The sequence below is a fragment of the Vombatus ursinus genome, unplaced genomic scaffold (assembly GCF_900497805.2).
Source record: "Vombatus ursinus unplaced genomic scaffold, bare-nosed wombat genome assembly UNPS02014870.1, whole genome shotgun sequence".
Taxonomy (NCBI): Eukaryota; Metazoa; Chordata; class Mammalia; order Diprotodontia; family Vombatidae; genus Vombatus; species Vombatus ursinus.
In genome coordinates this window covers 10,817,828-10,831,981 of record NW_020954648.1, presented here as the reverse complement: position 1 = coordinate 10,831,981, position 14,154 = coordinate 10,817,828, and the positions used below count along the sequence as shown (strand labels likewise).

Genomic DNA, 14,154 nt, shown 5'->3' with positions numbered 1-14,154 from the left:
AGAAAGGGAACTATCAGTACTGGAAGAGTCTAAACCCTCCATTTTATAGATTAAGAAACTGAAGCTCAGATAGGTGAACATCCAGTCCAAAGTCAAGTAGAAGAGCTAAGATTCAAACACTGCCTTTATAGCTCCGAGTTCATGGCTTTTGACTAGTCGGGGTATGTCGGACCTCACCATTCCTAGAACTTTCTGAACCAAAATGCCCGTCCCTGGCCACCACTCCTCATGTACATTTTCTCCCCTGCTAGAATGTATATTCCTTGAGGGCAGGGACTGTCATTACTTTATATTTATAACCCCAACACTGAGCACTGCTTCTCACATAGTAAATGCTTAATAAATACTTTTTCATTCATTTCTGAATTAGAGGTTTTTAACGTGAGAGAATGGAAAAATGAAAGATATTAATAGAGAGAATCTTGAAGGCATATTGAACTTATAGAACTTATTATTGAACTTGAAGAACTTATAAAAGCACAAATATTTGTACAGGTCATGTAATAAACACCAGTACAATAAAAAAATCTCTATATAACTAGAAGATTTCCAAAAAAAAAATGTTTACATAACTAAAAGATTTCCAAGTTTCAGTTGTTAATACACTTAGAATAATATTCAAAATAGCATACTCCAATATAGCCAGAGAGGTTACAGTAAAACATTCAAGTAGAAATGTTTAGTAGATAGTTGGGTATAAAGAACTAGAAAGGGCAGCTGGGTGGCACAGTGAATAGAGCATCAAGGAGGACCTGAGTTCAAATCTGACCTTGGATACTTACTAGCTGTGTGACCCAAAAAATTGGAGATCTTTAAGATGAAGTGAAAGGTCATGACTGGAGAGGTAAATCTGCTAGGAATCCTAAGCGTAAAGGTGATAGTCGAAGCCATGAGAATGAACAAGAACTTTCTGAAGACAGAATATCCTCTAGAAGAGGGGCCGGTAAATAAGGCACAGAAAGACTTATTGGAGGGGTTAGAGAACTAGGCTGGTGATGTGTCATGGAAACCAAGAGAGAAGAGGATTTCAAGGATGGGGTGGTGTGCCTAGAATCAAATACAGCAGAGTGGTCAAGGAGGGTGGAGAAAGTTGAGAGGGGGTCCTGGCTCCAACACTGACACCCTGGAGGGCCGTGGGCAAATCACCTAACTTCTCTTAACCTGCTTCCTCATTTATGAAATGAGAATAACAGTACTTACTTGTATTACCTATCACCCATGGGTTGTCGTGATTTCTTTTAAGTGTTTACTGAGGTATTTTATTTCACACCACCTTTATTGCCTAATAAAATCCTTCTTCTCCTGAGAAGAATCCTGATATCCCTAAATGATTCGCCAAGCATCACACAACCAGTACGTGTCAGAATTGAAACTTGGACCCAGTTCTTCCTGGCTTTCTATCCACTACACTAATGGTTCCCATTTAATGGTTCCAGAACCCTTTGAGAATTTGGAACAAGGGTCTAAGGAGTTTGCACTAAACATTTTTAACGGAACCTCAAGCAACAAATAATTGCACAATTTTGTTATGAATATATTTTTCCTCTCTGACAGTAAGCATGTGCACATTTGAAGCATAATAGATTTGTTTCTGCAGTGATTTGGAGTTTCTGGGGACAAAAGTTATCACTATAGTCATTTTAAGTACTTAATGAATAAATTTCAAATATTATTATAAGTACTATATTAAATTATACCAGGGATTCACAATATATTTATGTTGTTGTCATCATTGAAAAGGGGTTCACAGAACAAAAAAAAAGTTGTGAACCTTTGTAGTGCACCATGCTGCCTCTCAGTATTAACGAACAATAGTAATATCTATTGTACATATTATACGCACGTGTTACATATAAACAATAATATATGTTGTATGAAAGAAAAATGAGAGGAATTATCAGGCACCCCTGCCTGCTCTGAGGTCCAAGAATTATAGGTCTTACTTAAGGTTTTTTCTTCCTGTCTTTTCCTTAGGTATGGAGCTTAGAAATATGAGATTTAGGGGTAAAGTGGGGTGAAGCAATAATATATTATGCCTATGTTATTCTCTACTCCAGTCTGATTTGTGTTCTTGTTATTCTCCTTCCTTCCCTGTCCCTTCCTGCCCCTCTCCATCTTACCTCAAATAATCCAGGAAGTCATATGAGTTTGAAGACTTACTGCAGTCTTCGTCTGAGAACAGCAGAGTGGACTGGTATGCACAGACTAAGCTGACACTCACACGCACTTTATCTGAGGAGAACATCTATGAGGACATTCTGGGTAAGAGGCTGGAACATGCATGAGTTTGTGTAAAGAACAGTTTGTGATGAGGACTTAGTAAAGAATGGGACAGAAGGGGTGGGTAGGAAGAAATGGAAAGACACACCAAATACACATTTCAAAGGATATATGGATAGACAGACAGACAGATGAAAGAAAAGTATGAGGTTGGTAAATGAGAGAACAGGCAGAGGGATTGGGTATATGGAAGGAAGTGGAGCCCAGGGGGAGAGAGTGGGTTGGCAATGATTGACAAACAAAAAGGAAAGTGATCAGAAAACTGGAATGGTAGAGCAGTGGTCAGAGAACCTCAGTTCAAATCCTTCCTCTCATGCTTACTTCCTGTATGACCTTGGGCAAGCCACCTCACTTCTGTGGGCCTCAGTTTCCCCATCTGTGAAATGAAGTGGTTGGATTAGATGACCTCTGAGTCCCTTCCAACTCTAAATCTGTATCTATGTCTCGATCTATGGGTCTATATCTAACCAGAAACAAACAAAGAGAATATGGCACCAGAATGGCAGGAATCTTCAGACCACAGAGGACGTCTGTGCAGGAGATAAGAAGCTTTGCCCCACTCTAGGGGAACTATCAGAAATGCTAATGGGGCCTGAGTTAAGGAATGAGATGTGATCCCACATGATCTGAGACTTGATTCCCAATTTTCTTAAAAATGAAAAAAAAAAGGCATCACCAACTTTTAGAACTGGAAGATCTTCAGAGGTTATCTACAAAATGAGTCTTCAGTCTTCTTTTGAAAACCTCCAATGTGGGGCAGCTAGGTGGCTCAGTGTGTAGAGCACTGGCCTTGGGAGTCAGGAGGACCTGAGTTCAAATCTGGCCTCAGACACATAGCATTCACTAGCTGTGTGACTCTGGGCAAGTCACTTAACCCCAATTGCCTCACCAAAAAACAAAAACAAAAACAAAAAACCTCCAATGATGAAGTACTCACTACCTATTAACGCAGTGCATTCCACTCTTGGACAGACCTGATTATTAGGAAGTTTTCTCATACAGAGGCAGGTTTTGTCTCTGTATGAGAAAACTTCCTAATAATCAGGTCTGTCCTGATTCTCATACAAAGACAAAACCTGCCTCCTTCTGACATCTGGCTATGACTTCTAGTTCTGCCCTCTGGCACTAGTCAGTCAAGAGTCAGTCAACAAGCATTCATTATGTGGGTTCTGCGAGCCAAGCACTGTACTAAGTGCTGAGGATAGAAAGGCAAAAGACAGTCTCTGGCCTCAAGGTGCTTACAATCGAATAGGCAAAAAGAAAACAAATATAATCGTACTTTATAATGTCCTGTGTAAAAACAATGACCTGGTAATCTTTCTTTACTTGATCCTTAAAGCCATACAAGACCTGAGATAAAAGGAAATATGAGGCCAAAATGGAAATTTAAGGCAGAGAAGGGATATTAACTTGGTTGAGCGTCAATGACCCTGAAGACTATTTCCTTAACTAGTTTCACTTACATAAAATCTGTGAGAAAGTCATCAATTCCCTAAATTCAGACTGAACACTTAGAATAATAGTAGTTCACATTTATATAGTGCTTTACAAAATATCGTTGCTACAGCAACTCTGTCAGATAGGTAGTGAAAATATTATTATACCCATTTTATAGCTGAAGGAGCAGAGGTTCAGAGAGGTTAGGTGAGTTGCCCAAGATGGCACAGGTAGTAGGCAACAGAGCTGGGATTGAGGCTCCTGACCTGTTGCCTTTGACTACAGATCCACCACTGAAGGAGAATCCTTATGAGGACGTTGAATTACACGGTCGCTGCCTGGGAAAGAAGTGTGTCCTGAACTTTCCAGCATCCCCCACCTCTTCCATCCCTGACACTCCCACCAAGGTAGGAGAGCATCATGGCAAAGGCAGGGAGGGAGGGGTGTTGGAGCACTCTGAGCATGGAAATCCCACTAGGCTTTGCCTTTCCTCTGGAGCTCTTTCTCCAGGACTTCCCACCTGGATTGTGGCAGCATCTAACTCCAAGTGGTCTTTCCAAGTCTGATTCATTGGTAAATTAGGTTCATCTTCCTAAAAGCCCACTTTCATGGTATCCCTTTTCCAAATTTCAGATAATAAGATGTTCAAGACTTAAGTCCCGTTTTAGGTTTGAACCACATCACTTAGGTAGATCTGTGATTTCAGTGATGTGAGTAACCTCTGCCAGAGCAAATCCTAATCCTTTCTCTTCCTGCTACCTATATCATGTACATTCACAAAATATTGCCAGTGTAGTTTTTTTTAAATCCAAAAGTTCTGAAATTAAGGAGTGATTATTTACATTCTGAACATATTCATTGCTTTACAAAAGGACCTGTTAAAAGTTCTTCCTATAGGAGAAGGCACTTCTTCCCACTTCTTTAAAGAGGTAGGGGATTACAGGTATGGAAAACTGCATATAAAGTCAGATTTTTTTGAGTGGGTAGGCTGTTTTTGCCAAATGGGTTTTCTTTTCTTTTTAATTTTCATAAAAGATGGCTCTTTGGGAGTTAGAAAGGAGGAAGACAAATATTGGGAAATGGAGATGATATTTCTAAAATATCAATAAAAATGTATCTTTTAAAAAAAAAGGGAGGGGGGAGTTGTCGTCCCTATTGACAAAACAGATTTCAAAATCCTTAGCCTGGCATCCAGAGTATTTTGAAATTAAGCCCTCACCTGCCTCTCCAGCCTTAACTCCCACTACCAGAAACAATGAGGTGTTGAAATGGGTAAGAGCACTGGGTTTAGAGTTAGGAAGACCTGAGTTCATGTCTGGCCTCAGGCATTTACTCTCTGTGTGACCCTAGGCAAGTCACTCAGCTTTTCTCAGCCTCAGTTTCCTTATCTGTAAAATGAGAATAATAATATCATTGACCATGCTGGGAATATTAAATGAGACAATATGTAAGTACTTTGCAAATCTTAAAGTGCTATATAAATGCATGCTATGATTTTTTTTTCTACATAAACCCTCCATCGCAGCCAGACTTAGAACATAGATTTAGAGCTAGAAAAGGATTCTTGAGGTAAGCTGGTCAAATATCTCTTATTTTGCAGATGAAGAAACTAAAGTCTAGGAAGTTTAAATAACTTGCCCAAGGCCACATAGGTAACAAGTCTCAAAGCTAAATTCAAACCCATGTCTTCTGATTCTTGGCTAAGAAATTGCCCCCTAAACATCCCTTGAGCATTTCTGTTTTCAGTCTCACCTTATTCCTCTGGAATATCCTCTGCTGTCCTCTTTACCTTCCCAAATTCCTGCCCTGGATTTTGAAGGATCAAAGTTCAGCTCAAAGCCCACCTCTTCCAGGAAGCTTTTCCCGATGACTCCAACTCACACTGATCTCTGTCTACCCTTCTTTGAACTCTTAAAGCACTTGTCTCCTTCCCTTAATTGGACATTAAATGGTACATTGAGCTGAACTGTTCTTGGTTTCTCCCAACATTCAATATACATGGAATAGTTAAATAATGGTAAAAGATGATACATCATTAAGTGCCAAAATGAGTTATTTCAAAATTAGTTCAATGTGCTTAGGACAATTCAACTCAAATTATATATTGAGTGTTGTGTTGATTTAGTCATGAAGAACTGTTAAGATTCTCTAAAATTCCTAACCCTCTCTACTAAAGACACCAGGCACAATCAGTCAATAAATCAAAGCATCCCTTGTGTGCCAAGCACTGTGCTAGGGGCTAGAAATATAGCGACAGAAACAAAATCTGCCCTTAAGTACCTTATGTTTTATTGGGGGGGGGGGGAGAGACACACCTGCAAATATACCTGTAGATCCCTCTCTCACTTATGGATAGGGAAAAGGGAAGAGAGGGACAGACATTTATTAAGGAGTCTCTGAAACATTACAGGTTAAGAACCTCTACCTGGGAGGATAGATTTGAGCACATTGGGTGCATCGTCTATGGAGGATCTATGAGGGAATGTAGACAGGTATCATCATACAGGGTGAAAAAGCATGGATAGGTTACAGTCCACACCAGTAGAAGTAATACCCACATTAATGAGATCACAGAAGTATATTAAAGTGAAGCATGCCCCATGGGTAGTCCTCTGACCAATCTCTTCCTGGATTAAAGGTGCCATTCCTTATTTCCTTCTCTGAGGCAACCTTCCCTTTCCTTTTCCTTCCCTCAACTGACCCCTCCTTTCCATACTCTTGCCCTTTCTACCTGGCCAGTTTCCTCCTAGCTGGGCCAATTTTCTATACTCAACTTTGCTTGTCAGCTCCCAGTTCCTTCTTTTTTTTCAGAAGCACCCGTACTCCACCTTCCTCTCCCTTTCTGTTCCTCAGGCCCATTCCCACCTTTAGCAGTATTTGAGGTCTGGTAGCACATGCATCTTCCTTCCTTTTTATGTGCTTGCTACAGATGTTCAGATAGCAGGATCTGACCAAATACTTGAACAAAGCAACCAGAAAAAATTAAGCCCACAAGGTCAACATGCAAACTACCTGAACTTGGGATGCAGCCCACCTAAGCTCTTTAGAAAAAGAAGTTTTACCTTCCATGAACTCATAGACCAATAGAGTCCAATCACCTGCTCACCACTACAGTCAGGTCCAGGTTAGTGTGAATAATGAATTCCCTGAAGTGGTCACATATATTTCTGGTTAGGGGACCCACACTTGGATACTCTTGAGCTAAACTGAGTAAGATCAATAATAATATTATTATTTTCTTTCAGTACAATAGAGTAAGTAGTTCAACATATAGACTAAGAAGGAGTTAAAATAGAAACCCCCCAAATCATGTTGTACTTTTAAGGTTTTGGGGGGGATAAGAGAGAGGAATATATTTTAGGAATTTTAACTATCATCCTGCACCAAATAAACCCCAAATTAATTTCAAATTATTTGAATTCTCCCTCTTTGGTATGTAAGCTCCTTGAGGTCAGGGACTGTTTTTGTGTTTTTGCCTTTTCTTGTATCTCTGGTGCTTGGCACAGTACCTTTAGTAAGGCTTAATAAATGCTGCGCTATAGATTGGTTTTTGGAGAAATACTGTTGTAGGGACTCCCAAAGGCAGACAGCCATAACACAGTGAACATAAATGAGAAAATGTTGGGGAGCTTCATGGGCTTATTGATTTGAGAAGTTTTGCATTAAAAGGGCCTTTATTATGCTGACCCCTCCTACCTCTTCCTCATTAACTCATTCTTTTCTTCTTATGCTTCTTTTCCTCACCAACAGTTAGCTTCCAAACCTGCATTTTTTCGGCAAAATTCGGAGAGGAGGAACTTCAAGCTGTTGGACATGAGAAAGCTAAGTCGAGATGGCACTGGATCTCCATCCAAAATCAGCCCACCCTCTACTCCCAGCAGCCCAGATGATACTTTCTTCAACCTGGAAAATCCCCAGAATGGAAAGAGGAGAAGAAAGATACCCAAGGTAACTCTCCCAGGTTTCCCCACCAACTGCCTTTTTCAGAAAAGTACCTTGCTTAGCTGTGTGACCCTGGGCAAGTCACTTAACCCCATTGCCCAGTTAAAAAAAAAAAAAAGAGGCAAAAAGAAAGAAAAAGAAAAAAAAAGAAAAGAAAAGTACCCTGCTGCCAGGGCTGCATTGGACTTGGACAAAGTAGAAATTGGTGGAGCACCTCCTCCTTGTTCTGTGTGTCCTAACTGGATTTCTTAACATTAATTTCACTCCTTCATGACCAATTTTGCACCAACACCATTCAGGTGTATTTAAAGTACATTTATTGGGCCATCTCTTTACCCACATAATATCTCATTTGATCCTTCTTCAAGGGCAGCTCCTCTAGACTTATTATCTTGCTTTCTTAATGTTCTTGATCAGAGGGGGATAAATTCTAGGGGATATAGGCTCAGAGCAAATCACTTTTTCCATCCTCATCTACATCTTTATTCTGGTAAAATCTGGTGAAATGAACACCAAAGGCATCTCTGAATGGGAAAAGAAATCACCAAACATAGTAATAACTCCAACTTACATAGTGTTTTAAGGTTTGCAATGGGCTTTCCCCATTGTAGAGTGTGTATTGTTATTACCATTTTAAAGATAAGGAGATTGAGGAAAGATGCAGCTATATGGCTTAGTGTGGATAGAAGAGGCAGTCCCACCCACTTTGCCTTGATGATGACAGAGGAAGAAAAAAATTATGGGATTATTGTATCCATGTATGTATCTGAGTCTCTGGGCTCTTATTTAAGCATTAGCTTATGTATCCATATTCTTCTTCCCTGTTGGGTGCCTCCCTAAGTCAGTGCCATTGACCATCACTGTCAATATGATTCATTGTGCATGGAACCTAAGGCAATGACCTTAATTCACCATACTCTAGTGGTTTTGTTTTAAAATTTGATTTATATATTTTGTCTTGATATATCAGACATCCAACTGAACCCCCTAGAAAGCATATTCCTCAAAATCAGTTAAGCAGAACTGCCTATTGTTATAATTGTTTGCAACTGATAATATATATTAATTTCCACTTTTGTAGTTTATGACATGGTACATTCTTAAACATAACGTCAGAGCCTACAACTTGAGGGAAGTTGGGAAGTACTCAGTTTATACAAGACCTCTCCATCATTTTAAGTTTAAATATTGGCCAATGGGATAAAAATATGCAGACGAACTGGCAACCTTGTGTCCATAGCATCTAGCAAAGTACCTGGTTTATAGTAGGTAGTTATGCTGATTGATTGGATTACAGCAGGGTTAATCTGGCAGGTTGGCCTCCTCCACTAAAAACCTCATTGTGCCATGGCAGTGACCCTGGTTTCTAGGAGGTTCTTATAGATATTATCAAACTGAAAGGAATTTGAGCATATATGGTTTAGGAGGACTGTCCCTATTTAAGCTTAGTGATGCTTACTACCAGAAAGTTGTCTACTAGCTGATAATGTTTTTTAGTTACTGAAACGCATGACGTCATCTCCCAAGGCATGGAGGCACTGTGATCTAAATTGACAAAGGAAGTACACAGACTGAGGAAATCACAGACCCTTGAAATTTAAAAAAAAGCTAGCTAGAGACAGAGGTCATCTATCTAGAGGAAGGAACTCAGAAGTCATCTAGCCCAACACCCTAATTTTATAGATGAGGAAACAGCCTGGGGAAGGGAAGCGACTCCTTCAAAACTACTCAGGCAGTGTCGGGAGTTGAGATCCAGGTGTTCTGGTTCTGGAGCCAGAGCTTCTTCCACCGTACCACATTGTTTCCCTAGATCTCCAAGTAAATGCAAATAATAGATACCCATTTGACAAAGGTGTGAGGAAAATAAAATGTGTTATATATAAGTGTGGGTTCTTGTATATCCATGTGTGAGGTATAAATATAAATGTGTATTTTTGGATGAGAGTTGGCCACTAACTAGGATTTAAGGACCTTAATCCCTGCTCCCTTTCAATCAGTCAATAAATCAATCCAGAATCATTAAGGACTCATTTTGTGCCAAGCACTGTGCTGACTGCCGGGAATACAAAGAAAAAGCAAAAATAGTCCCTGCCTTCTAGTAGCCTACATTCTAATGCAGACACCTTGCCTGTACATAAATCGGTTCAGAAAAGATAAATACAGAGGAGATGAAATGTAGCTTGAGAGAAGAAGGCATTAGCAGCTGAATATCCTCCTAAAGACAGATGATGAGATTTTCTGGCACCATTCCCAAATAATGAAGTCTGTGCCTGGGAACATTTTTTTCAGCTATTTCTTCCTTTTTTTTGTTTTGATTTAGGAAGAGAAGCTTCTCCCTAAAATATAGCACTGACTTCTCCTCATAATTGTCAGTCTGTGGGAAACAATGAAATTATTTCCTGGTTAGTGGAAACCACGTATTGTATAATAGTGGAAAAAAATATATGCTAACACTGAAGTATCTGGTAACAAGTAACGAGCTGTCCATGTTCATTACACATTACTGACAACTACTTCCCTGTCTTACCAAAAAGAGCACCACCAGAAAACAACTCAGCAAAAGTGCAAAATATTTTTCCATCTACCCTTTACTGGTCCTATGTACCTAGCTGTGTGCATGAAGCATGGGACTTCAGGTTTGCCCACACACCCAGTCTATCCTCTACACACTCCTAGTCCCGTGAGCTCCGGAAGAACTATAGGTAGAGCTTAGAAACCCAACTTGAAGACTGCTGACATTGATTTTTCTTCTTTTGATGTTGGGTAGTTGGTGTTGCGGATCAATGCCATTTATGAGGCCCGCAGGGGCAAGAAGCGGGTGAAGAGGCTATCGCAGTCAACGGAGAGCAATTCAGGAAAAGGTAGAGACACTGGACCATGGGGGACCTAGAAATGGAGCCTTCTTGGAGGCAGATATAACTGGGTTTTGATTGGTTCAGCAATAGGACAGAATAAGCAAAGGTCTGCTGTAAATTGCTATACCCAGTACCCTATGTATGGCTTGGTGATCAGTCAGATGGCAGAGGAACTGGGGTCTCATCTCTTGTCTATAAGGCTTTCTTTTGTCAGAGCACCCTTGGCTTTAGCACCAATCATGTTACCCCCCTCCCCCATTCTGAGCTGAGTTCCCTGTTCTGCTTGACCCCTTCATGGCTGTCTTCTACCTCTGCATAGAAGGGGCCAAAAGTATCATCCCTTGCTGATAGTCATCTGCATCCAGGGGTTCTTAACCCTTTTTGTGCCATGGAACTCTTGAGCAATCTGGTAAAGACTAGAGACCCTGTCTCAGAATCATGTATTTAAATGCATAAAATAAGCACAGGATTAAAAGGAAACTGATTATGGTGAAATCTTTTTTTAAAATAAAAATGAAAACAAGTTTTCAGATCCCAGGTGTCTCAGCCAGATTTTTGAGATTAGGTTTGTGTAACCATCTAAGACAATGACTTGTCAAGAGTATGCTAAAATGTAAGCAGAAAAAAGCCCTTCTGAATCAGACAGCCTGATTTTGTGCTTCTCTTTATCATATGAAAATTTGATTTGTTGGAAGGATTTGCATTCACATCTCTTTATCTTGTTCCTTTTGGCACAGTGACAGATGAAAATAGTGAATCAGACAGTGACACAGAGGAGAAACTGAAAGGTGAGATGAGGAACGGATGTGGGACATGACCTGCCCTATGTATATTTGAGATGTTTGATCATCCCTTGTTCTAAAGGTCAAGCAAAGAAAGAGAACTAGCAAAGCCCAGGAAGGTGTTTTCCATTAAGTAACGGTGGGGGTGGGGGGCCCAGCTCTTACTTGTGAAGTCAATGAATGAAACTCTAAGAGGATAGATCTAGGGTGGGGGGAAAGGGGAAGGAGAAGCACAGAAGGAATTCACAGGAGGGTTAACCACGAACATACTTGAGAAAAGAATCTCACAATTGTTGACCGATGCTGAATATCCCAGAAAACTCCAACTGACTGGAATAAGAAGCAATCTTACAGCCTTTACACAGTTTCTTGTGGTTTCATCAACTCCTTTTCGTGCTGGTGTAACCCCCCCCCCCAAAAAAAAGAGCAAAGAGTGTTGGGAGACCCAGATTCCAGTCCTAGATCTGCTGCTAACATCTCTGTGACCAGTGATCAATCATTTCACCAATTTAGACCTCAGTTGCTTATATGTATTATGAAGGGATTGGACAAGATAATCTCTAAGGTATTTCCCAGCTTTTAGATTTTTATTGTGCTTTCTTTGGACTGGGCTGCAATGAGTTTGCCACAGTCTTCTTGAGGGCTCAGTGAGAAGCCGTAGAGTCCGATAGTTTAATGTTACTATCATGGGATGGGTGTAAGACTCCCTCACCACCTCAGGTTCATCATTTTTGAAGTACTTACCTCCACTTCTTTGTGAAAAGACTGCTGGGCCTAGACTCTGCCTGTTTAGAGTCACAGAATCCTGGTTTCAATTTTGGTTCTGTTATTCTACCAACTGTGTGACCTTGGGCAAGTTACTTGACCCCTCTAGACTTCAGTTTTCTCTTCTGTAAAATAAGGGGATTGGACTAGATGTTCTCCAAGGTCCCTAACTGTTCTAACATTCTGTGATCCTAAAGAGACCCAAAGTATATTTACTGGTATTCAAAGTGCTCCGGATGTATTATGACTTTCACTGAGATTAGATTTTAGTGGGAGATTAGGAAGATAGGAGACTAGCATCACCATCACCACTGAACAGGTGGAGTGAGGATTTTGGTGAGCTATTCAAAGTGTCCATGCCAACGCATGGCAGCAATAGAGAGATCCATAAGTTTCCCTAACTGGTCAAGTGCTCTCATTTCCAAGATTTGGCTGCTGAGGGGTTAAACGGCCATGGAAGTGATTTGTGTATACTTTATTGGAAGGCGAAATGTTACAAGCTGGATCAATCACCCAAATCAGACATTACTAAGCATGTTGAAGTGATGTGCAAGGATCTATTTAACAAAATTAGTCTCTGTGCTCTCCTTCTCTCCAGCTCACAGCCAACGCCTGGTCAATGTGAAATCCCGTCTGAAGCAGGCTCCTCGGTATCAGTCTCTGGAGCGGGATCTCATTGAGTACCAAGAGAGGCAGCTATTTGAGTATTTTGTGGTGGTGTCACTACAGAAGAAACAGGCAGGGGCTGCATATGTGCCAGAACTCACCCAGCAGTTCCCTCTAAAAGTAAGGCTAAGCTAGACTTCCAATGAACAGAACTGTCTTCTATCATGGAGCTTCAAATTTCCACCTGTAATCATGTCTTACACTACCAGAAGGACTTGGAGGGGGTGGAGAAGTGGGGAGACCTAAGGAAAATGTAATTATTGCTAGAATTTTGTAGATGGAATATAAGATAATGATTAAGTCCTAATTGGAGTGTATTGGATGTGAGGCTCCATAGTGCAATGGGGAAACGTATGGCATCTTTGAGAGAAAAAAACAAAAGCACTAATAGGTAGAAAAATCCTGAAGACTCTTCTTCTTGTTTACCCCTTCTCTCATCTACCCATTTACTCTGTCTCAGGCAGACCCCATCTTTTCTTACCTACTTTTTCATTCTACTTTTTCTCTTAGTTATATAATTTCCATATACTGTCTGACTATTTAAGCCTTTTTATTAACTTCTGTACATTGTCTTTGGATCATTTTCACTTACTGTGTGTGTGTCACACACACACACACACACACACACACACACACACATATAACAGAACTCCAGTGGAGCTTGGTTTATCATATGGATTCAGGTTTTTTAAATTAAGAATGTTAACCCATCGATTAAAATCGTGGTCTCCAGAAAAGAACCACATGCAACAAAAGTCTTATGTGCTATACAGTAGTTAACCAGTAACACATGTTAGTGCTGTTGCCCTAATGCCATTATGATAAAGGGGTTCCACTGAATTTATGGAAATATGGAAACATGCATCTGTTAAGTACCTATTATGTTTCAGGCACTGTGCTAAGCATTTACTAATATTATCTCTTTTGATCCTCTCAACAGCTTTGGGAGATAGGTGCTATTATGATCCCCATTTTACAGTTGAGGAAACGAGGCAGACAGAGGTTAAGTGACTTGGCCCAGGTTACACAACTAGGAAATATCCAAGGTCAGATTTAAACTCGGGTCTTCCAAACTCCAGAGCTACTGAGAGCTCTTATCCACTACACAACCTCACTGCCCCTCTTCGTGTTGCGTATATCAATGTTTGTGCCTCTTTGTGATGGAACAGAATACAGCATCCTGGTTGGAGTCTCATTCCTCTGCAGGTAGTGCTCATATTCTTTCATCTTCTAAATTCTAATTGATCACCAAAAACAAAAATTTAAATACACAAGATAAAAAATGATGGCACATAAAACCAGAACAGGGTTTATTCTTTACTTCTAATACCTAAGAGGAAAAAGAGGGAGACAATTTTTCCATCAGAGACCACATCCCCAGGTCCAGGTTTCCTCTTCTCCAGCAGGACTCCTCCCCGGCATGCAGT

At 40.4% G+C, this 14,154-nt stretch overlaps 1 protein-coding gene across 2 annotated transcripts in view; it reads left to right on the top strand.

Annotated features, from left to right (window-relative positions):
• DENND2A (DENN domain containing 2A) overlaps positions 1–14,154 on the top strand; it is a 117,989-nt gene that overhangs the window by 60,578 nt on the left and 43,257 nt on the right. For both annotated transcript variants that reach the window (XM_027842334.1, XM_027842335.1), the window contains 6 exons: positions 2,135–2,262; positions 4,003–4,124; positions 7,468–7,665; positions 10,427–10,520; positions 11,252–11,302; positions 12,660–12,847. In XM_027842334.1, coding sequence (XP_027698135.1) covers positions 2,135–2,262; positions 4,003–4,124; positions 7,468–7,665; positions 10,427–10,520; positions 11,252–11,302; positions 12,660–12,847 — 781 coding nt within the window. The remainder of the gene's footprint in view (positions 1–2,134; positions 2,263–4,002; positions 4,125–7,467; positions 7,666–10,426; positions 10,521–11,251; positions 11,303–12,659; positions 12,848–14,154) is intronic.